We start from the raw sequence: 26,599 nt of genomic DNA on the forward strand, positions 1-26,599 counted from the left end.
TCAAGTAGATCAAACCTTACAGAAGAATATAATTTTGATCCAATCAATTAATACTTTTTGATCCCAAAATAATTAACCATATTAAAAAAAAAGGTATGTATACTGATTTCTTATTTATTAAAATCACACATTAAGCGGTGAAGAATGTGTCATCTTATACTATTATAATTAATTGACTATTGAAACTATTTCCATCTAATTAAGTACATTAATGTATTATTTTCTCTATTATACTGTTAACACGTAAAAGTTGTATTATTATGAATTCATTTTCTACAAGGCAATTGTCTATTATATTTGGATGTGCAAATAAGAGCAAAAACAACATTGATCATTGATAAATAGATTAAATCTCTCTGTTGTGCCACGATACTATACTGTCAACAATATTTCCGAGAACTACGTGTGCGCTGTAATTAATCTAGCTATAATAAACTGTCTAACTACTTATAGTATTAACATTAGAGTATCCTTGGTTGACTGAACTATTTCACATTTAGTTATTCTGGGGTGTAATTAGACAAATATTAGGTGAAGGGACTTTGCACTACATTTTGGGATCAATTGCCTTAATTACTTCCATTTCATAATCGATTATAACACAAAAAGCGTGCAAATGTGAAAATATCACTTAAAGTTACAAAAGTATAGAGAAAAAAAACTAAGGTAAAAAGTAAGAAAATATTAACAGTAATTTACAAATAAATTAGAAACAAAAACAACTTTGTTCTCTGTAATCACAATAATAATCAAGGCTAGCAGCAAGAGAAATTTGCGTGACGCACAATGACTAAGATAAACAAAGCAGAGACACTTCATCGAGTATAACCGAACATACAGTAAGCAATATATTATCATTCGATTTATAATAAAACAACCAACCACCTTATACACTAATATATGTACAAGATAAACTTAATTATAAAAAATTAGAGAGATTTTAGTGCATGACAAAAAAAAGTCCAACACATCTAGTGTATATTATATATGACCAGAGTTCAAAAGTAAATTTTATTCCTTGGTACTAACCCTAGTGGAATATATAAATAAAAGAATAATAATTAACCACTAAATATTATAGTAACAACCTCCCAAACAACTCCTCTCTAAACCTCTATTAAAACTCTTCAACATTCAACAGCAGTTCGCACCAGTGGTCGTTAACTATGAATTAATTTAGTTTACATACAATACACTGTTTAATAACAAATATTCACATATCTTATGGAAAAATATATAACTATTTATACACTACGCTATAAATAACACGATTATGCTGCATCTTAAATACATTATGCAGCTACAAGCATACAAAAGTAAATACTTATAGGAGTAAAATATACTTGAGATTAAATTGTAGACATGATTTACAAGTTTCGGTCGCACCGAAAGTTATAAATAAATACATACTAAAATAGAACAATCAAAACGGAAGCGGACTAATTACAGTTTTAAATATTATAAAAAAATATAATTTCAGTTGACCTTTGCAGTTATGTACGTATTTCATATTCTATTTTGTAATATTACTATACTAAATCAAAGTCATAATTATTTATATATACACAAGAAACATGAGATTCCATCTGAACAAAGTAATGTTTACCATCTCATCCGACCATGACCCGATAGAGGCCTACCTATTTTTTATTGTCACACAAGTTTTAGGGGAATGTATATATTACATTATAAATGTTTAATGTAATAACATTGAACAAAATCAGGACATAAAAGGTAATTTTATAATGACAACAGATTCACATTGTTTTCGATTCTATGGTAGACGTCACATAAAGTACACAACATATTTTTAATATTATATACAAACTTCAAATTTACCTATACTTTTACGATTTATTATTTTTTATAACAATATTTGAATAGTTGCTGAAATTTTTTTATTTTTATAGAATTGGGATATTCTAACCAGGAATTAAAGAATTCCTATCAACAGTTTTAAATTTACCATAGCACAATACATACATTTTATTGTGATGGTATAATAGGGTTAGACAAAAAGAAAATGTATGTGAAAACGCAGTAGATGACAAGTATGTCATACTTAAACCATTTTATAAACCATAAAATCCACAAAATCATAGGGCGGGCATATTGAGGAAACTATAATATTATAGCCGAGAGCTCAATGTATTGATATTGTTATGATTGTGTTGTTAAAGTACATTTTCTTTATTTATAGTTAAATACATGAAACTATTTAATTACCTTTGAAGACACGATATATATACAAGCGGCGTGTTATTTATTTTTTGTAGTTTCATAAATATTTACTTTTCTATAGTACTATCTAACATTGACATGGAATAAATTGACTGAATAATATACAATACTTATGTATGGATAATTTATCTATCGTCCCAGTATTTAAGTAGGATTATGATACATTTAATAAGACTCCACATTCATTTAACTACAAAATAAATTATTAGTAATTTAAGACATAATCATAACAAAATTAAGGGAGACGAGTCCAGTTTCACTAGTACAAGTAGAATTATTAAGATATTGATAGTGGAAACTTCCCCAAATCTATATTAAGAAACATTTATTAACCATATCATCATAATCAGAGGTTAAATTGTTGATAACTGTTGTTTAGTTACAGGTCCATAATTGTAAACACAATAATTATAAAATAATTAAAAAAGGAAAATATTACACTGAGAGTTTATTAAATCATAGGCATGTATGGAATGAACACAAAGTTCACATCAATGCCATACAATTTGCTGATCAACAGACACTACTGCTACTATAAATATACAACAGTCTTGAGGAGCTGAAATAATTTACAATTTATTGGTTACAACAGCCATTTTTATAATACAGTTGCCAGAAATTGTAAGATTACTTACATATAAAGTGCCATTAATGGGTGCATTCTGCAGATCCCCTAAAACTATAAATTGAATGCGCGTTATGTACACAATAAAAATTATTATTTATAACCGGTTTTTATTAATAATTTTGTCACTACATAGATTTTCAGACGTCCACAGCAGAATACCGATTACACTTCACACTATGTATTAGTGTGCAGACGTTTCGGTGATAGCTACAGAGCGTACTTCAGCACTAGCACATCTGAAAACGGGTAAAGTCAACAAAAACAGGAAATCGTAAAATATTGTGAACATCACCACTCTAACGATTTAATCGGTGAAATCGACAGTATTCCTTATATCTTCGTGTTTTGATGCAACAGCAAAATTTCGAGAACGAGCACCGGCTGAAAGTTACCACTGTGTACTGTATGTAGAGCGCGGCGTCGGTGGCGGCTACTGAGGCTGGCGGGTCGGACAGCAGACGCAGGCGGGTCAAGAGACGCGCGCGCGCGGGCGGCGCGGCGCCAGCAGGTACGAGGCGTCGAGAGCCAGGCGCGAGCCGCCCCGCGACAGCAGCCGGCGGGCGATGTTGTGTATGTAGAGCGCGGCGTCGGTGGCGGCTACTGAGGCTGGCGGGTCGGACAGCAGACGCAGGCGGGTCAAGAGACGCGCGCGCGCGGGCGGCGCGGCGCCAGCAGGTACGAGGCGTCGAGAGCCAGGCGCGAGCCGCCCCGCGACAGCAGCCGGCGGGCGATGTTGTGTATGTAGAGCGCGGCGTCGGTGGCGGCTACTGAGGCTGGCGGGTCGGACAGCAGACGCAGGCGGGTCAAGAGACGCGCGCGCGCGGGCGGCGCGGCGCCAGCAGGTACGAGGCGTCGAGAGCCAGGCGCGAGCCGCCCCGCGACAGCAGCCGGCGGGCGATGTTGTTCACGCGCTCCTTCTGCTGCTCGCGGCGAGCTGCAGGCGTAGCCGCCGGAGGTGCAGGTGCCGGTACGCCACAGTGCTGTATAGTAACGTACAATGTAATTATGAAGGTACGGCAACGCAAAGGATCCAATTCTTTTAATATTTAGAGACTTTTACACAAACTATGTATGTGTCAGTAGCATTGTATCCTAAAACTTATTACTACGACACCCCACCAGTTAGCACATTGCCTTAGCCGCACTTTGAAGAATCGTCTAAAACGCTTTGTACGGCAACAACATCCAACATCCAATATATTTTTTTATGGTCTGATATTATTGTAACTCTTGTTCCTCTTCCACACACTCCATCTGCTAATTATACACATCCTCGACTGTACCACATATTCCACTAATGCCGCGGGTATGACGGAGACAAAAAATAAGCACAGTTGTTATTTTTAAAGGATTAATATTAAAAATAAGTATACGCCATTATCTGTTTACAACACTTGTAATTTGCTTGATTACTATAACAACTGGCGGCATATACTAAATAATTTAATCATTTTATATAAATTGCAATTATTACCTTAGGTGTATCTGGTAGTGCAACAACAGAAGAGGGCTTCTTTTTATTGTCTTTGCTGTTCGAATTTTTGTTGGTCTTTTCGGGAGGCGCAGCGCTCTTAGATGCCCTGCCCTTTAAATATTCCGGTGACACTTCGTGAGGCTGAAAAGTAATAATAATAATTAGAAAACAGACACTAAATATATCCTGATATAAATAAATCCCGCGGCAATGTTTGTCAGACCGAAATTACTTAAATAATTACAATATAAGAGGTCGTGTTAGTGTGCAAAAGCAGTAAAGCATAAGTGGTATCACTAACGCCACGTGATAACGTGATGTGTGTACAATTATATATATATATATATATATATATATATATATATATATATAACCAACGATTATCACCAAACATCAGATGGGCCATCAGCTTGTTTGCTATTCCGATACTAAAAAGAAGCAAGTGTTATGAAATTTGATCCAAATTAAAATATAATGGGTAATTTTTATTGACCTACATACAATTAAAACGAACTTTTTTTTCGGACAATGACGACGACGGAGCGAGAACGAGTGGAAACGAACGAGTGAATTAGCTGTTTATAAATATTGATAATACATAATAATATATCAACATACCGCATAGGTCCTGGTTATTTTGAGCCGCTGCGGGAAGTGGTCGAAAGCGTATGCTTTGGTGCAGATGGGGTACTTGGGCCGCGAGACCTTGGTGAAGAGGCGCGCTGACCGGTCTACCCGCAGTTCGCAGATATATACGTGCTCCTCAGCCGCGCCCACAGGACGACCCTAGAGAACAACGTCAATGTCATAATCATCATCACTATTTCCTGTTTTGTTTACTGTCAAGTCTAATTGATTTGAAATCCTACAAATATCATAATTACGAGTTTGAGAGAATTGATAAATACTTGTTACTCGTACACAGAAAAGGTATTGAATGGATTCTAATGAATTCTGTTACATATTACATCGAGGAATTAACATATAGGATACTTTAGTATATAAAGCTATACATATAATTATTTACCTTGCAATAAGTATTCAAATCCATGACCCAACATTGTGACATTACTAGCTCTATGGGGACAGCCTCGTACAGAGGGACGCGCATCACTTCATTATGGAAGAACCTGTATGATAAAAAATAATGTCTCTAAGTACAACAGTATAAATATGTAATTTAGACAAGGCGACAAAGTGTACAAAAAATAATAATAAAATAATGTTTGTAATATTTTTATTATATCATACACAATTTTTTTTTTATATTTTATAATAAATTCATACTATATTTGTTATATTACGAACTGCATTCTTTGCATTGTTGAATAGTAAACAATGTTGTGATATACTCACTTCCTTGTTGGTTCGTGGAAAGTCTCGTGCGGTCGCAGATAATGATGTCCATAGACAAATCTCTCTTGAGTGTCCTTGTGCTTCCACAGCCGTTCCACGCGGAAGATGTCTAGTTCGGACACTGATATCTCGCCGATTGTTTGATACGTATGCTTTCGGACCTCGCCCTCCTTCAATTAACATAATGTTTTAACAATTAATGATGTGAATAATGTGTGTAAATGTTTAGAAAAAATATCATTAAGTTTCAGTAATTACTAAATACTATAAATGTTTCAAGATAAACCTCTGTAAGTCAGTTTTTATGGTGAATTAGATCTAAAGATGGATTTATTTTATACTATAAATGGAGCATTATAATACTAAACTATTATAATGTTGAAACAGTTATTATACACACACAGTGAATGTCATTCATTATTTCATAAATAAAACCTGTAATTTTTTAAATAAAACTAAATAATTTTTCTTTTGAAACGAGTAATGACAACTGTCATGAACCATAACGTTTTGGACTTTGTTTATGTATTTCTTTTTGTAATAATTTTGTACATTGTAATAACAATGCTAAGAAAAGAAATATCATAATGATCATAATGATCATAAATCTATGCTGGTTTTGAGAATATTTAAACAGTTGACTGACACTGCGATAGCGAAGTTAGTGTCATATGGTATTATATTGTGAGGAAGGGTTGCTGATATAGTAGTAGTTATATCTTATATATAAAATTCTCGTGTCACAGTTTTCGTTCCCATACTCCTCCGAAAGGGCTTGACCGATTCTCATGAAATTTTGTTTTTGAAATGTTGTAGTATGATTCTCAGACCTACTCAATACGCTTATTGAGTAGGTCTGAGAATCGGCCAACATCTATTTTTCATCCCCCTAAATGTTAGGGGTAGTCCACCCCTAAATTTTTTATTTTTTATTTTAAGGCTAAACAACGTTTGCCGGGACAGCTAGTAATACAATATAATACTATAATTATAGTAACATTTACTTTACCTTATTCTGTGCAGAATCGATGGCTTTATCTTTAGCCTTAGCAATATTCTTCACTTTCTTCCGATCCTGACGTTTTGTTTTCGGCGACTCTGTTTTCTCTCCAATTTTGTCACTAACATCCGGTCGCTTTTCATCGATAGGTATGTCCCTTAACACATAGACGGTGTCACCTTGCCGAACCTGTAGAGGTTATTGTAAATTTGACTTAATAAAAATATTATAGACTGTGATTAGTATAGGTCTAAACATATAGGCCTATATTAATCACAGTCGATAATTAGTCATTAATTTTATCTTCAACGCCAATAACTTTCCTATGCCCTACCCCATGGTCGACGGGTAGGTTATGTCAACTGTTTGTTTTTGTAGTGATGTGACCAAATTACCTTGAAACAGCACAATTTTATGTGGTTTTGACTTTTATAAACAATTGTTTATATTTCTTAAGTAGGCTATTACCTAATTAAATTACATACTTAATCATTTTAGCTCAAAATAAATACGTTTATTGTAAATTGGAATAAGGCAAACATAAATATTTAAAAATTTGGCGTAAATTGTACGTCAATTCAAAGTTACATCGCCCATTCGATCCCCAACGAAAACTCTGACTTTAACAATAAAAATTACTGTATTACTAACAAAATAAGGAAAGCCTGATAATAAATTAAAAAAAAATAAAAGGGCAGTTCGGGGACGTACCTGCAGGTCGCCGCGCATGAGTGATAGATAGAACCTATGTCCGTCGTCGGTGTAGTCGTCGAGGGGTATCTCCCTGTCGGGCGGGCTGGCCTGCGGCGCGCAGTGGTGGCAGTAGTGCGGCGCGGACGTGTCAGCGAGCCGCATGCAGCGCGCGTGTTGCCACACGCCGCAGCCGCCGCCGCATTGTACCATTAGTCCTTCTTCCACATGGAGGCCGCAGATGCAGAGTATCACCTCTTCTGTTGATCCAAACGTACCATCGATTTGTAACTTTCAACCGACTACACACCATTTAATTTTATTTATTCAAAACAATTTACATTGTGTTGAATTGTATTAACTAGTTAAATTACAAAAATAAATATATATAAATTAGAAGAAAATTACTAGAGATCACAGACTTTGAATGCGTATTATGTCGATTGAAACATACCATAAATTACAAATTTTACCGACTACTTACCAGGGCTTGCAACTACTAATAGGTGCATATGAAACTCACATTTATTACGATATATACAAAATATCAGTCCACAAAACAGGAACTATAACTGTTACGAAATCGATTTTTAATCAACAAACAATCAGATAAATAAGTTTGCATTAAAACCCTATTAATTCTCAGAAGCTCATACAATTTGCCAATAAATATAGGTGTTAGGTGTCATTTAATCAAAATTCTAATAAAAACTGCTAAATTAACAGTAAATACCCACATGAATAAATACTACTGTATTATGTACAGTATATTTAACTGAATTATTTGTACCCATCATAATAGCATATCATCACAAATTATTCAATAAAATAAATTTTATTTTATGAACTACTAACCAGTCTTTATTTTCTGCAGAAACCCAGGTGGCAAAGGCTCATCGGGCCCAAGTACTTTTGTCAATCGATCTGCATGATCCGACTTAATCGAATTATACACCTGAAAATAAATATATATATAAATATAATAATTCATTCTCTAATCACTATGACTGATTTCCTCTTATTAATTGTTTAACCAGTTGAATAAATAATATATAATGAATATATAACATATTCAATATTTTTTCTATTTGAGTATTTAATTGAATTAGTGCTAATTGGTGGTTTGTATTCACACACTTAAACTTAAAAATGTAAAGTAATAATAAAATTATTTAAAAGAGCAACACGCAAGTTTCTTGCTCGTTCTTCTTGTGATGAAACAGCTTTCCGAACGAGCGGTAGATTAAAAAATGTAATGACTATTCAAAAGTGCTTCAATGTAAGTTTATTTAAATAAATGATTTTCTATTCTATTGAGGTGAAACAAAAATATACCAATGTAAAATATGTTTAAAATTATAATTAATATATTATAATGATATGTGTATATATGAATATAAACACATATCATAATTAATATAATAGCGTAGGCGAGTGTACCATTACATTATCCTCCATAAAAAACACCCAACATACCTTTTTGAGCTGAGTAGCGGCGGAAGGTGAAGAGGCGGATGTCGTGAGAGCCGCGATCATGTCGGCGTCGAACTGTGCCAGTGACTCGTACACTCCACCCGAGATATTGTTCTCAATGCTCTGAAGGTCCAGAGCTGTTGCACTCTCCTGTGCCTTGTTGCGATCAGCCTTTGGCTTCATGAGAGATGTGCATACGGGTTTATCTTTGTCGTCTGGAAAAAAAATATCAATATGCTACTCAATACAAATATGTAATGAAATGATCCTCTATATATAATATATTCTTCATAGAAACATTAATAAGTATTGTTTAGAAAAAGTGAATACGTTTTTTATGAGAATGGGTATTAATATTTACAATAAGATACCAAATTATCCAGTGTATCATTAATTCCAGTGTATCACTGTACACTGGAATATCAGTGTACACTGGAATTACCTCTAATCATTTAAAACATCAGGCAAATCATATTTATTAAGCAAAGCTTATTACATACTAAACAATTACTTGAATGAGAAACGTACATGGCACTTCATGTATGGAATTTTCATTTTATGTTAGACATAGACACATACATAAGTACACAATGTAAATAAACTGGCTTAACAAAAAAAAGAAATTCAGTCGAGATTCTTGCCAGTTCTTATCAATTGAATCTGTATATGTGTATATGTTTTGGATAGTAGGGAAAAAATATTCAAACAAAAAAAAATACGTTCATAAGCGGCTAAAATGTCCTACATGAACAAATTATTTTGGACGTGACTAACGCTTATCGTTAGCTTGTACCGAAATCGAACCCGCGACAATCGCAAGTAAAACCGCTGGCCCACCGAGGTCGTTATATAACGGATTGCATAGAGAAGACTGACCTTTGGCCGCTCGGAGTGCGTCGTAGAGCGCGTGCAGCATGGCGCGCCTGCGGGCGGGCGGCGGCAGCGCGAGCAGCTCCGCGCCGGGCGGGGCGGCCGCGGCGGCGCGGGCGCGGGCCGCGCGCGCCGCCTGCAGCCGCGCCACCAGCGCCGCCGGCTCGCTGCTGCCCGACACCCGCAGCGGGTTCACGATCACCGCGCCTGCGCCGCCCGCGCCGCCACCGCCCGCACCCGACGCCGCCGCCGCCGGGGCCGCCGCCGCCGCCGGGGACGCCGTCGGCGGGGACGGAGGCATCGCGATCGATAACCGGTCTCGTATACGGCGCACCTGTTATGGAAATTTAATAATCATTAACGACGCCACGAAGACCCCCAGAACGTCAGGTCCGCCTGTTCCGCCCCTGCCACGATTTCACACATACACTGTACCGTCCTAGCCGGCGAAGACGACGATCTCAACCACACCATATCACGCAAACAACCGGGTGCGAATGGGTCCCGGTCCATCCTCCGTCCAATTCAAACGGGATCGACATTACGACGGCCCGGGAGGCGAAGGTTGAGCCGAGGTGCGAACCCCTAACGATACCCTAATACTAAACTCGGCGAGAGTTAGCCTTCAACAACTCCATAAGTCCATTGTGTTTTGTCATCTGCACTCGCCCCCTATCGATATACCGGACAATAGGTGGCCAACTGCAGCCACCAGAATTAGAATAGTCAATTATACACGCTATGCTCGAAAGGGAGGAGAGGAGTGTAGTAATATGTCACATGTATTTGTTACCTAATCTTATATAACACGTAATTTGAGGTTGGGGGCAAGTTTTAAACCATACATAACCAAAGGGTAGGAAATAGGAAGTTTTAAAAATGCTAAAAAAACATCACATGATTAATGGAATTGACATTACACGACGATGTAGTATAAATTATTATAAGAGATTTTTCAGCTTACATTCTCCAAATTCCTGAACAAGAAGCAGTGTCGTTCTTTCACCAAAGTCCTCTCTTTTTGTGTGAGAGGTTTCATTTGCGGCTCCTGCCACAACTTGTTTAAGTGCTGCTGGTACTTGAGTATGGTCATATTCTTAATGTCGCACGCAGTGACTGTTTGTTGATCTGACTTTTTATTACACTTGACCGCCTTCCGTGGTCGGCCAACGCGCGGTGGGTTCCCGCCGGAACTGTGCGACTGTGTAGATGTATTCGACGGCGTGCGCGACTGCGTCTTCACAGGTTGCTTCGTTATTCTTTGTGACTTCCCACCAATGACACCGCGACAATCCTCGGAGTCACATTTACATGGCTAAAAATAATAAATGTTACTTAGCCAGTTTAGTATTTTCGATTATAATAAGATGTAAGAGATAAAAAATAGAGTACAACTACTTGTTACTCGAACACGAAATAAGTCCATTGAAGACAGATTTTAACGAAATCATAATTATAAAGATGAGAGTTTTACAAATAAATAATAAATAAAATCAACTTGATGATTTAAAAGGCTGACATTCAATAATTCATATCAACGTTTCATTGTGATATTAGTGTAATAGTAGTCATTATGACTAGTCACCAGAGCTATATACATTTTTACATACTTACAAATTAATAAAAGTAATTAATAAGCAGTGAAAAACAACTAAGGTTTATTTAACACCAATTACATCCATAATTGTAATTATACAGAAACGTAAGTAATGTATCTTAATGTAAAGTCCCCCTTGCAGAGTAACGTTTACGATCACGATACAGACTATGGCGCAACCATAGTCTGTATCGTAATACACTATCTTACCTGACCAACAGCTGGATTGAACAAAGAGAAGTTGTAGTCATATGTCAATTCCTCGCCAGGGTCAATATCGCGAAGAGCGAATAATGCCATCCGAAACGTACCTAAAATTGTAACGATATTTTTTATTATGTTAATTTTCATATATGACAGGTATCAACTTATAACTAAAATTGGATATACTGAACACAATGCTTTACTTTTGGCACTTATTTGACACACTGTTATATAAGAAAGTTGCCTAAAGAGTGTAGGAAAAAGGATACGCATTAAAGTTTAGAAATTATTGGATGAATTTATGTATACGTATAATTTATTGATTAAGTGAATATATAAAATTGCATATATTAGTAAGTACAATCGGTTCGGGGAATAACAGATGACACAAATTTACTCTAACCATTTCATTCATCTCAATTCTTTACTATATAATATGTGCCATCAATCTTTGCACTACCTATTGACCTCAGAAGATGTAAAACCAAATTCTCCTTGAAAAGATCCTTGTGCGAACATTAAAAATTTCTATAATAGTATTTAGCCAAAACACTCTTTCTTGGGGGTCTTCCTATGTGACGGCCTGTTTTTTAGGGATATTTTAGGATTTTTTTTTTCTACGACCAGTAAATATTTAGAGCTTCAAGTTTTTTATCATTTATTAACACATATTTGGACAGTATAAATATAAAATTTCAGCTAAAAATATTCAGTCAAACTAGAGTTACAGCGCTCTGAACACCCCCGCCTCGAAAAAAAGAGCTCCCACTTCCTCCACGATTCCGGCTGATCGGTTTATCTTAAAAAAAAAAAAAAACGGCGTTTTAATTTGTAGGCTTAAAAGCACGGAATGACCTATAATCAAATGAATATAAAAAAAATTGGATTTTTGATAGACATTTGAAATAAAAGTTGCAAATTAGGCGTTTTTTTTTTGTTTTTTGCATATAAAAAAAATCGAAGTTTTGAAAATTTTCGATTGATAATAGTTCATTCCATGCGTTTACATATATTGAGTGTGCCCTGTAAATTTCAAGTAATTCGGTCCAGCCGTTTCTGAGATACAATGGAGGAAAGTTTGAAAAACACAGTTTTGAGAAAAACGCGTTTAAAGTTTCAAGTCCGTTAAAAACTATTAAAATATCAACTTACTCTCAATCGGCGATGCCTGGTCCATAGAGTATTCCTTCCTCTTCCTCGTGAAACTCTTTTAAAGCAGATTGTTCAGCTCTTGAGTCAATCCTGGCTTGTTTAACGACATCACTTACGGGCCGCTCAGAGCGTAAGATTCGCTTTTCATCCCGTTTCTCAACATACGCTTGGGCTTCACGACCAACAGGGCATCCCATAATCGACATAACTTTTAAAATACCTTGAAAACCTTCATTAAAGATAATAACTGCTAAGTAGCTAGCAATTTCAACAACTTTGGGACCAGAATGAAGATGTTTAGGAGCGAAAGTCCAAATCAAAGAATTCAAAGATTCGTTATTGTTTTGTGTCTCTGCTCCTAAACAACGAATTAATAATTCGTCTTTCGATAAATCTTCGAAAACCGGTTTGATACCGGAATTAGAGGTGGTTTATCGTGATGAAATTGGTCCAGTTCATTATTAGCTTCAGCCTTACGCCATTTACACCAACTGTCTTCGCCTTCTGGACAAAATTGATGCTGAGGGTTTTCATCAGAAGAACATTTGTGATAGTACGTTGCCCAAACTTCCTTTCTCATATCTTCAAGCGAATCTGGATGGCGTCGAATTGCTAATCCGTAGAATTTTGTAATTTCTTGGATAACTTCGGTAAAATATTATAACAATAGAAATTTCTGTTTAAGTCTGTAGAAACGTGTCTAAACTTGTATAAACAAATATATTAATAAAAGGGAGGCCAGGTATAAAGCCGACGGTACACAATAGGCCCGGTCTCTAACTGCCAACTCACCGCTCCGAACCGCTCTTTCTTTTACCTGCTGTATCTTTAAAACGACTTCGAATTTTCTAAAATCGCTTTACTACCGTATTCTAGACATGTTAAGGGAGCAATTTATGAAAAAAAAAATTGATTTTTTCAACCCATCACATAGGAAGACCCCCTTAAACATATATACCATGAGACTATATGAGTATTTATTATAGATTAACTACATTTATATTTATATTGTATATATGTAATAGTATCAAGATTGGAAACTTTCTTATTACACATAAACTTATGTAAATAAAAGAGGTACTGATATGGCTGACGTTGGAAAATGTGACTGCCTTATGCCTACCTAATATAATCCAGCATGGTTAAAGTAGAAACGTACTGATATAAATACAAAGCATCAATCTCCCAGATTGTTGGTAAGAGATTGATTTGAGTGATAAAGCCGCCTCTTGTTAGCATATTAATATCAAGTTTTTTTACTGTAGAATTATATTATATTATATTACGCCTTAGAGCTAGTTATTATACATTAGTCAGGAAAACACTTACCGTTGGAGGTCCACTTCTGCATTTCGCAGTTCGGCCTGCAGGAGTGGTTCACGAAGCGTCCGTCACCACCGACACGGTGTCCGTCGATGACGAGCCCACCGTCGAGGTGCAGGCAGTAGTGGTGAGTGTCTCGCGCATAACGTGTCGCCATGCGCTCCTACCCACCGTACCGATATCAATACATATTAGTAATATTGTTTTTTTTATTTACTACAAAATAAAAGTGACTTAGCACAAGTTCTTAACGGGCGTTCTCTAGTGACCAATTATTGAGAAATTAGATATTATGTATTATTATTTAATTGAATTAGATATTATGTTTTATTAATCAATTATTATTAAACAGGAATTTAGTAATATTATAAACGCAAAAACTTTGTGAGTATGAATGAATGTATGTTTTTCACGCAAAAACTACTAAACGTATTTGATGAAACTTTATAGTGATACAAGAGCTTATACATCAGAATAACATATAGGCTAAAATTAAAAAATATATAAGTGCCATGTTTTGTAAATTGGGTGAAATATAAGTGTGACGCAGTAGAAGTAAGCGTCACTTTATCTTATTATTTTCACTGTTTTTTATGTCTGTAAACAATTCCGTTTTTAATCATTTATCATGTCCGCTTTCACTCAAAATGCGCATAAAACCAGTCCATTCGTTTAGGAGCTATAATACCAAACAGATACAAAGACAATTCAATCTTATACGATTCCTCTTTTTTTTTTAATTAAAAAGAATATTAATGATATAATTTTTATGTATAAATAACAAATACAGTAGCTGACTATATACACCATATCCATAACAGAATAATAAATTAAAATTACAGTTGCCTAATTTGTTGGAGTCACACACGTTGTAGCACTTGAAACCTTCCTACTTAATATAATTTTATTAAAATAAAAATAATATTCATCATCTTTGAAATTACCTTGAATTCCTTATCAGAAACAACTTCACCCACATACTCCAATATGAAGTCACCGGATGTGATCTTATGCTTCGTCCGTACCCCCCAGCCTTTGTTTTCAGTCATGAATTTCTCCAACCCTGAAGCCCACTCATGCCTCTGTATTCGTTGGTTCTTGCACCTATCACTGAAGAAAATTAATAAAGTATTACGAATTTTTTTTTAGTAAATTCTAGGATTAATCCTCACGAATAAAATAATCAGTGCATAACCAAAACAAAGTATAAGATAGAAAAGATAAAATAGAATTTACTAAAAAAAATTCGTTAAGGCAACCTAACAAAACTTTCATCCTAAACAAGTAGCAAACAATTATATCGACAACGAATCGATCGATAGCAATAGGGTGAAAGATTAATGTATACAGATACTTTATTTTGAATTCATTCTCTGTGCCTACAGCGATAGAGCAAGGAGATAGAAAAGTATATGTATACTACATTGTTGTCTTAAAATCCGTTGCATTAGAAGAAGTAAGCAGAGAAATAAATGAAACGGAATATCTAACATAAACATAACATATTATACTCACCCGCATGGACACAGCTGTGGTGAACATTCAGAGTACACTAATCTATTGATGCAGTCTTCATTACAACCGGACGACGGAGTACAGTTGCATGCGACACTCTCGCACTCCTCTGTAGAAGGCTTTACATCGTAATATACATCTGTAACATAGCAAGAACAAAATTATTATAACCTTTTATTAGTATCAACCAAAAATATTCCTTTTTATGTGTTTTTTGACTGCATATATTTGGGAGTACATATATTGAGAGTATATTTATGAGTACAAATAAATAACATTACAACGATCTTTGTTGTAGATTAGAAAAATAGGTAGTATTTCTAGCTATATAATATATATTTATACATAAGGAAGTCAATTTCAAAAGGAAGGTTATCAATTTAATTATATTGCAAAGTTTTATCGTAAAAAAAATGGTTAACAATATATACTTACTCGTACGAATCTTCTTATAATTCCAAGATGGTACGGGTTGATTATAATGTTGCTGCCACCATATATCATAAGGGAGTGCGAAGTGTATCAGTCTGCGTCGGACCCAACGTTCACAGTAAGGCGGCGGTGCTAGTAATCCAGGCGGAAACTCCGTTTGCGTCACCAAATTCTTTCCCTTTCCATCTGGTTTTGGGCTAAAAGTGATAAACATTCTTTTACAGATTATGTTCACTTTAAGTCTATTGTAACTATTATATAATTATGTTTTATCAAGGTTCTAAACTATCTTGTATTATTAATATTATATAAGAAATCGGATTACTATTATTAGTAGGCTAGACATTTAGTTGTCAAACTCATAAATCACAACTGAAAATCGTAAAATTTTACTTTAAGGATTTTATATAATTTAAAGACCAAAGATGTCCAAAGAAATTTCCCTGAAAACGGTATCTAAAGAGATCAGTGGTCATGACTTACAATCTAGCAAAAGAAACAATATGAATTTTAATCTTGAAATTATACTTACTCTTCCTTGTAGTATTCAGAGAATAAACCTGCGACCAAAAACTTTTTCCTGAGTCGTGGATTTCTTTTAGACACTACAGGTTTATCTCTGTTATCCACGCTGCTAGCTGGACTATCATCACGAGAGGAAGCGACTCGTTTCTTACAAATTATGCTCTTTGATAGTACATCTATACTCTTTTCAAAATCTATCTCTTTCTCGTTTAGTGGCAGCGGATCATTTTCGTCATGATCACGAAGAGTGTCCACTGAAGGTTCGCGTGATTTAGAAATCATTTTACGACTTACGACTGTGTCCAAAGAACTATCGCGCGAGCTAGAATGTACTTCACGCACTTTCTTATTGGCTTGACAAGATCGAGACTTTCTTCTTGTGGCTATACTGTCAGGTTTTATACACTTTTCACCTAGGGGCTCTATATTCAACTTCTTATTTTCCGTTTTCTTAGATTTCACTTTTATTTCTTCTGTAGTGGTATCCGAACTTCTAGTTAATCTTCTTTCACTTGGACATAAAATTGCTAAACTGGACTTGGGCCTTAGAACAACTTTATTGCTACGTTCAACGAGTTTCCTCTTTGAAAATATTTCTTCAATTTCTTGTGACGGAGACATTGCCCTAGTTTTACGCTTCAGTCTTTCAAGATTGTCCAAACGGTTTCCCGGTCTATCGGACTTCAAATTTAATAAACTCAAAGGAATACTATCTTCTGGGTCATTACTAATAGAGCTGGCCAGAGATGGAATACTATCTGTTTCACTGAGAACTTCCCATTTATTTATATGGTTTTTAAGTTCTTTTTCCATCTTACTCTTTAGCTGCAATGCTGGTGCTCTCAAAATAGACGAATTATTATTTTTTTTTCCAGTGACAACATTTTCAGACTTATTAGTAACTTTATTATTATTATCTCTTACAATTTCTTTACCCTGTAATTTCTCAAGAGCCACAACTGTCAATCGACCTTGCTTCGGACATTCCTCTTTATTTAATACAACTTTAAGTTCGGGTTTTTTATTTGTAGTCCGTTGTAAGAAACTACTCATAGCTTCACCGTCTTTTGGCACTCTTTCAAAAGCTGAGTTGTTATCTGTGTCTTCAGATGTGAAATGACTATCAGAAGTACCAGTTTGTTCGACTTTTTTCTTTTTCTTCTTAATGCTCGGGAAGCCTGTTCTATTGATAGCCTTTCGGCGTCTAGTCTTTTTCTTTAACGGATCAATAGTTTTGCTATCGTTGACGTTCTCATTTATATCTGGTTTCTTCATAAGTACATTAGTTTCAGCTTTAAACACTTTTTTGTTTGCGTCTACAATTGATAGTCTTTCTGCCTGTATTTTAGGAATCAACATTTTTGTCGGAAGGACTAATTTACTTTCTCTTATAATATTGTTTACTTTCTTTTTCTTCTTGTTATCGGCGCCATCATCATTTTCATTACTTAAATTTCTTTTAGGTTGTCTTAAATTATGACCACCGGATGTTTCTTGTATTTTATCTGACAAAACCGAAGCAATTGATTCGCCTCTTTTAGGCCTTAGAATGGGATCAGGTGTTTCAGATATTAATGCTAATGGAATATCACCTTCCGTATCAATTGGCGTTAATAATGAATTAGTAGACTTATTATCGGTCGATTTTGACTTCGTCTTAATTTTATTCACATCAGATAAAATATTGTTTACACAAATAGATGATTTTGGGATTTGATCCTCTAAATCAATAGATGGTTCAAATATACCGGTTGGTTTATCAATATTAACTACTACAGTTTGTTCTAATACAGGTTGAAGTTCGGAGGCTTTAGACTTTTTAGTTTCAAGGACTTTTCCTTTAGAAACAGGAGATTTGATAACTGTAGCTCTAGTGTTAACCTGAGCAGTGTCTTTGTTTCTACTTTTATCCTCAGATATTTTACTACTTGTATCTGTATTTGACTTTTCCTTTTCCAGTATACGGGATTCTATGGATTTGCGTATGTTGTTATTTAGTAAAGTATCCAAAACTTTAGTAGCCGCGCTTGGATTAATTTTAGAAACTAAATTACTAGTAAGTCCCTCGAGTCTATTTTTCTTTCGGGTCATTATTTCAGATTTTTGTGCTGGTGGAATAGAACTTTTATATAAAGACCGTGCAGACATACTCTTCAAGGGATCGGCTGTAGCTGTATTATTTAATGGCAAATAGTTACTGGGTGAGATTGAATCAGCAGTTTCAGCTTCTTTAATATCTCCTTTAAGGCTGTTATTCATGTTGCTATCTTTGTTAATTACATTACTGGGTTTTTCTTCTGATAATTTTTTGGATAAGGATTGTACCACTTGATCTAAGCTTGAGTGTGACATAACTTTATCTGCTTCTAGCCTATGTCTTTTCTTAGGAGTAACAATTGGAGCAGAATTTCTCATAGGCGACGATTTTGTTTCGGATCTTGGTGATGACACTTTATGAGCATCTTGTTTTGATGTTTCTATCTTAACATCAAATTCTTTTGTTTTTGGCAATGATTTCTCCAAATCTTGTACCATTTTGTCGACAGCTTTTAGTTTTTCAGAGGTTTCCAATATTTTTTTTGATAATTCAGATTGTTCTGTTGTCCGCTTTTTATTTGATGATTCATCATCAGTTGTATTATGTCGATTAGGAGACTGGTGTTTAGTAGCGCTGTTGTTAATACTTTCAGCGGCAATCTTTGTTGGTTCCGTCATTGTAGCTACTGTCGGTTTTACAATTTTATTTGTGTCATTATTTTTTGTTTCAGAGACATTATTTACCTGGATATTACTTTTTGAATGTTCATTAACTTTTTTACCTTTCTCATGTAAACTTTTCAATTTGGGAGACTCATCTGATAAATTATTAGTAATTTCTCCCATACAGTCTGTTTCAGTACATAAAAAATTTTCAGGACTATTTTCATACTTAGTATTCTCATCAAATTCAGCCGTAACTAAACTAAGACTCAAACTATTACTTGTAGAAGAATTAATATGATAGTGTCTCTTTTTAAGGGGTAGTTTATGCTCATTTGTATCCTTACCTCCCTTACTTTGTGATTCTGTCAATTGTTTTTTATGCCTCCGTTTTGAAGTAGGGGTGGCAATTTCTTGATTATCTGAAGTTTTCCGTTTTTTAGATCCCCTTTTCACTACTTTAGTAGACGGTGAATCGGTTGGTTTTTCTAAATTTTTTATTTGATTTTGCGCCACGTTGGTAATAATTTTTGGAGCAATCTGACATATTTTGATGAAATTTGATACTAAACTCTCCATATCTTGGGAGAATTTCTGGTCTACTAAATCAACTACTTTCGTATATGACTCGCGACATTTCGATACAGATCTTGAACGATGTCGTTTTTTGCTTCTGTGTCTATGATGTCTATTTTCTGTCTTCACTGTAAAACGGGATGGCCTCTCAATAGGCTTTAAATTAATTTTTGGTGGTGCCAGCACCACTGTCCTTCTATGTCTCTTGATATGAAAGGACGGTCTTATATTAGGTTTCTTAAAATTTAAGAAAACATTTCTTGATAATGACTTGTGAGGGATATAGCAATTTTTTGCTTTTTCAAAAATATTTGGAAGTGGTTTTGGAACATTTTCCTTCTTAGTGGTACTCGAAAATAAAGTACTTCCATGCTTCGACTGTTTGCGATTTTTTGGAGTGAAATTTCTTGCAAAGTGTCTAGAATGAGGATCGTTATCTCTTTTTGATCCTGATAGTTTAGCAACAGTACAAATGGGCGATGAACCAAATTTATGAGTGAATACAGGCTTCAAGGCTGGCAACGGACTTCCAATATAACTAGCTTTTGTAGGAGATTTAAGTAATGTATTATTATTATTATGACTAACTTTAAAAATGTTATAAGTCGTTACCGGTCGCTGTAGCCCACTGAATACAGGACCTGGTGCAAATGGATCTGATGAATTTAATCTCAACAACTGCTTTTTGTTTGTTTTTGTAAACCCAAAATCATATTTTGATGGTAATGGATATTTTGTGCAAACACTTATATATTTCGGGCTAGCACTGGGTTTTCGCAAATAACTTTCACACTCCGAATCACTCGAACTATGTCCCAAAGTTAAACTGCTAAATGTTTTATTTGTTATCAGTAAAATTTCCTGTTCAGATACGAAATGTTTTTGGTTTTTATAATATGATCTATCTCGTACAGATCTAGTTTTCTTTAGTTTTCGCATGCGTCGTCGCATACTTCGTACACTATAATCAGTTTTATATCCAGATTTATCGCTTTTGTAACCAGATTTGTGATCACTTTTGTAACCAGAACGATAATAATCACTTTTATATCCAGACCTGCACCCATAATCACTTTTATACCCTGATTCGATTAATCGGCTGCAACTTTTGTAAGGTTTAAATTCGTGATCACTTTTATAACCAGATAATATATCTTTGTATTTAGGATTAAGATCAATCTGTTTCCATGTTGGATCAAGTGGATCATCTGCAGCAGCCTCATTTTCACTCTGATTTTCTCTCCATGTATTGGTGAAAGTTTTTGTATTCTTCTTGGGCAAATTTGCTAATTTACTATTTAGTTCCTTTCTTTTAGCATAGACTCCTGATAAAACAGACCTATTAGAGGGCATCGACTCTTCATCACTATCCCCAGAGTCATATTGATTTTTATCTTTTAGAGTTTTTTGTGTTGCTTTAGAAGCTGCTTTCGTTTTAGTTTGTGGTTTGCGACCAACTTTTTTTCGAGGTGGATACAAAACTCTATCAGTTGCATATAACATTCTATCTAAAGCAGCTATATCCAATTTTTGATCATTTTTCTTTGATTTTTCAAATCTGTTTTGTTCTTGTTTCAATGGAACAGGTGAAGGAGCTTCCGTTTTTATATGTTTTACCTCATTTTCTATCCTCTTTTTTTGATAATCACAATCACTAGAATCAGATCTATTTTGAATTCTACTTTTGCTTTTAGATTTTGATCTAACAGCTCTCCTTTCTCTTGTGTTGTTTTCTTTTTGAATAGATTTTCTAACTATTCTATTATTGTGACTTTCTTCGTCATCATGCCGCCGTAATGGTGATTGTGTAGGTGAATTATGATTTGATAAAATACCTGAATCTGGTGATACATTAGGTGGTTCATTATTATTATGAAAATTTATTACATTTACAACAGATTTGTCTTCTCTCTGAGATTCCATTTTTTTGTTACGAAAATGCTCTTCGTCCTTTTTTACTTTACGCGGCCTTCCTCTTTTTCTTCTGGAATCCACTATTACGTTTTTAACATCTTCTTGAGATTCAACGGAATTGGTACTAATAGTATCAAATTTTTGTCCATCAATTTGACTGTTCATATCAGTGCTGCTTACAGTTAATGGAGAACTTTTCAGTATATCATTTGCATTTCCCAAATCAGAGCCACCTTGGGCCATTTCCAAATTCATAAAATCGTTGTTGTCGACACAATCTTCTAAACTAGGATTTGGTATTGATATTCCCTCTGTAACCGATGTAATTTCTTCAAGATCTTTATTTATTTGAGTAAGTTCTTCCGTTTGTTGTGGACTTAGATGTTGACCGGCAGCTAAAAAATTTGGTGCGATTGGTGCAATTTCAGGTAAATTGTTTATTTGTCCAAGTACACAATCATTGATTGTTGCAACACCTTCTATATCTGAATGTAGTCCGCAGTTCATCGTCGACGCTGTGGTGTTGATATTTGCTAAAGGTGTTGTACTACTCAGTAGTTGCGTTTGTGCTTCAAATTGTTGCAATAGACTAGACGCATAATGCGTAGTACTCTGATGGCCAACTTCCGAGTTAGAACACTCATTTTCTGAACCCGATGAATCTGCTGTAGCTCTCTGAATTGCAGCTGTCACTAATTGGGGCGTGAGTTCCATTTCACTACTCGACCCATCTCCTGAAAAACATAATAGTATAAATAATGATATATTGCAAAGCCGCACTGGAATTCATAGCATAATTTGTAGTATTTCCACTCACCATTATCAGCAATAGACTTATCATCATTTTCAGGCGATGCATTGTGCACGGAGAAATTATTGAAATTGGACTGTTGTGCAGACGCGCTAGGTGTTTGTTCTGGAAATAATTCTGCAAGGTCCGCATCGTCGATGACCTTAAAATATATTAACCATCATTGTAAAAATCGTCACTTTTACACCATTCTTTTTTAGTAGTAAACAGCGGTCAGATAATAAAGCCTACCTGTAATTGGCAAACAGCGGCGAGTGCAGCACTGGAATCGTCAGCAGAGGCGTGAGTAGAAGCACCGGCAGCGTCCGCAGTGTCAGAGTCGGACGACGATGACGATGACGATGATGACGACGATGACGACGAAGATGTCGATGAAGACGTACTACTCCCACAAGCTACGCTCTCAGCTGCAGGGGACGCAAACTGTAACAAAATATATATATATTTTTATAAAAATATAATAAACTTTACATTAATTATGTCTACATCTAAAGTTTTCATATTTGAAAAATCTGAACACTAAAATTAAATATATTGTTATCAAATTATCATAAAGTAGGCTATTTTTAACGTATGATTATTAAGAAAACTTTCAATTCCTAAATCTAATTTAGAAAGTCAATAGGTGTTATGGTAATAGGTATAAAATTCTACAATATTCTGGAGTTCGTTTTAAATAACTTTAAAACTTCTGTTAAGACATACTTACTTAGCTAAGTACACTCACTAAACGATTACTTAATAAATAACACGAGAAACGTGCATCACAATATTTGCTCATGTACGTGATTTTCAATTTATTAGACATAGACACCTTAATAAATAAATATTGTTTACCAATTTACTTTGAACAAAATAAAAGGTTAAATTTTGTAAGGTTAGTCATTTTCTTGCAATATAATGGAAGTAAGTTTTGTATCATAAAATTGTTATATCAATAAAAGTCGTCACTAAAAATAAGGTTAAAAATGTTAATCGAAGTTATAACAAATACCACGCGAACAAAGTCGCGGGCATAAGCTAGTCAATATATGTATTACATGTGTATACTTCATAAATAAGTGCATTTGTAACACATTCAGTCTCGTGATAGATTTGGCGCAACCAACGATGTAGTGTCGCAAAGATTTCTCACTGACCGCAATACCTTTACACATATAACTAGTCATTCATATCTCATGTGCCGTTTCACATAAAATGTTATGATCAGTTGTAAGACTAAAATAATGAATTTATCACCGGTCCCACTATTATTTACATGTTCACTAGTTGAATATAGCCAAAAACGAAATATTCTAATGAAAACGTGATAACACTATTAATATAATTAGTCTAATCGTCTTGTAATATGCTAACAATAGTAATGTAGAGCACGCGAGCATTTATTCGTCCTTCTAGACCTGAGTTGCCTTTTTAAGAATGAATGCACAACTCACGACTCACGATCGTACAATGAAAGCAAGTGATATACAACATGCACGCATTTGAATTGACTACACAGAAAGATTGCAGTAATTACTTTGGTTAGGATTTACTTTGTGTAAGAATGGGCTTATGATTACCCCGACGAACGTAACCAATCGTATCATACATATAATAAAATCTTCTTATTATGGATAAACATGAAAGTTACGCTATCTGTTAACGATAACCTTGACTAAACGGTTGAATGGATCCTAATGAAATTTGGGTTGAATATAGATTGTATCACGAGTAGTTTTAAGGCTTAATATAACAGACGAAAGAGCTCATACAAATTAAGATCTGTTTTGTGAAATATCATGTTTAACATGTATGTAAAAATGTAACAAGTATTTACAAAAAATATCTCATAAGGCATGTCGTGAACGACACATTTCATATTTTAGTAGGAAATGGAGTGTATCAAGTAATCACGATGCGTGTTATTTTACTATGAAGTCAATTTTCCGAGGGTGCTAATCAATAAGACGGAAGGGCGAGCAACCCTCGCCACTAGAAGGGGTTTAGCAAGTGTCGTGTGGCGGCCTACCTTATCAGCACTCGCATATCAAATGTGTACTACGGAAACAACCCCACAGACGCCTGCCGTGGTGGTAGACATTTTTTTTATATAAAACTACACTTTTTTATAAATTATGGTGAGTATGATGACGCCATGGTTTACGAAGGTAGTTTCACTATTTAAAGTGTATTGACCAACCACATTATATTTTCATTAACAATTCATACTTATTCATATTATTGAAGACTATGAATGCAATACAATTCATCCGTTTTACAGCTAGTGAGTAAATCATAGAATGGCATCAAACAAATAAGAAAGCTCGGTGTATTTGAATCGACAATAGTGTAACGGTACGTCGTAGCTAGGGTTGCCATGAAAACTAATATAATATCCAGGCTATTTAGGAAGAGGGGGGGGGTTTGGATCCAATAGAATTAAGTTATATTAATTCAATAAAGTTTAAATAAATAAATAGATGGAAAAATGCAAATTGTGTGTTAAAATAATATATAATAATATATGTAATGAATCTATACATCTACCCATAAATGGTACATTTATTTTTAATAGAAAGTTAGTTGTCGTGCCTTCTTAAAATATAAATATATTTTGATGTATTTAGAAAGCATTTTGCATTACATTCTAAAAATAAACGTGTTCACTACAGAACATTATGTCTGTTACTGTCCCGGACTTTCCGGGCATCTCACAACCCTAATCGGCACCGACACGACTATCACATTAACGACCTCGTGATCAGCGGAGATTTATATCTGACAGCAACCACCAAACAAACACAAAATGTTACTTCTATCATATGCTAGGTATTACGATTACTATTATTCATGCCTATATTCGTTCTGCACGTATTCACAGAGGTGATGCCGTTAAGTTAATAAATATGATTAAACAAATTGTACAAGGTCTGTACTTCTGTACATACCAAGTACCAAACTAAAATAATAATACGAGAATTGTATAAGAGGCTCTTCTCATGCTTCGGTACATGTAAACAATTTTTTGTGTGGCGTTAATATTGGCCATTCAACCTATACTTACATATTAGAACATTTTAGACGTCATGAGTAAAGAGTGGTAACGGCATATTATTTACTAAATAATTTTTATGTATGTATGTATGTATGTATGCTTATAAAATATTTATGAACTTATTTTACCAACCTTATGAAATATAATTGTCCATAACACTGAATATATATATAATTCATAAAATGAAAAAAAATTGGTCATAATATTAACATCAGTCAATAATAAATCACGAACTCAAACACGACAACGCTGTATTCCACTTAATTATCCTTCATTCCTTTTGCTACTTACCAGCTCTCAATTGTCAACTTAATGTTACTATCAGTTTATTCAAATAATATCTATAGAAAACTCAATCGGTGCTTGAAAAATAGACTGAAAAACGGTGGGATAACAACTAAAAATACAGAGATCAATTTATTACTTCACTATTACGGTTTCAAAAACTTTTGCTGTTTGTGTAAGCTCACATTCATTTATTAAATTATCAAACCTTGATTCAGAAATACAGAAGAATCTAATTTAGAACAAAATACATCATAACTACAAAACTATCTTAGTCAACTCAAAGAATCAATTATTTTCATTGTAAGTAAAGTTGATTGTTCGGGTCATCGCCCCGTGCCAAATGTCGAAAACAGACGATACTTTATAATGATGGTGTACTAGGATCTTAAGTTATGAACAAGAAAAAAAAACGAACGACGTTTCATACATAGATTGAGAACAGGCATTCAACGTGATTGAACTGTTTCGACATTTGTAACGAGGTATTGTTGTAAAGTGGCGTTCTGGTTACACAAAGATGATATCTATTAATAATGGCGTCTACATTATTGAAAGTTACAAAACTCCATTATAGGAAATAGGAATTGAGTGCAAAGGTGTACACTTGCAAACTTAGTGGTACAGTGTGAAACATTGAGCAATATTGTTTCGAAGATCGGGGACATGAACTTGACTGTGACAGACAATCGAGCTTGGCTGCGGCAGAAGCAACGTCGAGTCAAATTGCAGCGCGGAAGGTCAAACAAGACAGTGGTTCTTGCTTGCTTTTAGCGTGCAATAAATACTTAATATT

The 26,599-nt window shown here is 34.8% G+C and overlaps 1 protein-coding gene across 1 annotated transcript in view; it reads right to left on the minus strand.

The window, feature by feature from the left end:
• Window positions 1–3,626: 3,626 nt before the first annotated feature.
• Window positions 3,627–26,599, minus strand: part of LOC131854372 (histone-lysine N-methyltransferase ash1) — a 51,269-nt gene continuing 28,296 nt past the window's right edge. Inside the window, exons 5-23 of the mRNA XM_059205490.1 lie at window positions 22,713–22,904; window positions 22,488–22,623; window positions 16,488–22,404; window positions 15,959–16,152; window positions 15,524–15,662; window positions 14,953–15,118; window positions 14,015–14,171; window positions 11,540–11,640; window positions 10,697–11,047; window positions 9,739–10,066; window positions 8,866–9,077; window positions 8,245–8,344; window positions 7,411–7,649; window positions 6,709–6,888; window positions 5,700–5,869; window positions 5,371–5,473; window positions 4,962–5,129; window positions 4,344–4,484; window positions 3,627–3,849 (exon numbers count right to left, since the gene is read on the minus strand). Coding sequence (XP_059061473.1) covers window positions 3,673–3,849; window positions 4,344–4,484; window positions 4,962–5,129; window positions 5,371–5,473; window positions 5,700–5,869; window positions 6,709–6,888; window positions 7,411–7,649; window positions 8,245–8,344; window positions 8,866–9,077; window positions 9,739–10,066; window positions 10,697–11,047; window positions 11,540–11,640; window positions 14,015–14,171; window positions 14,953–15,118; window positions 15,524–15,662; window positions 15,959–16,152; window positions 16,488–22,404; window positions 22,488–22,623; window positions 22,713–22,904 — 9,171 coding nt within the window. The 3' untranslated portion in view covers window positions 3,627–3,672. The remainder of the gene's footprint in view (window positions 3,850–4,343; window positions 4,485–4,961; window positions 5,130–5,370; window positions 5,474–5,699; window positions 5,870–6,708; window positions 6,889–7,410; window positions 7,650–8,244; window positions 8,345–8,865; window positions 9,078–9,738; window positions 10,067–10,696; window positions 11,048–11,539; window positions 11,641–14,014; window positions 14,172–14,952; window positions 15,119–15,523; window positions 15,663–15,958; window positions 16,153–16,487; window positions 22,405–22,487; window positions 22,624–22,712; window positions 22,905–26,599) is intronic.

The sequence above is a fragment of the Achroia grisella genome, unplaced genomic scaffold (genome assembly GCF_030625045.1).
Source record: "Achroia grisella isolate CSIRO2021 unplaced genomic scaffold, CSIRO_AGI_Agris_v1 utg1186, whole genome shotgun sequence".
NCBI lineage: Eukaryota > Metazoa > Arthropoda > Insecta > Lepidoptera > Pyralidae > Achroia > Achroia grisella.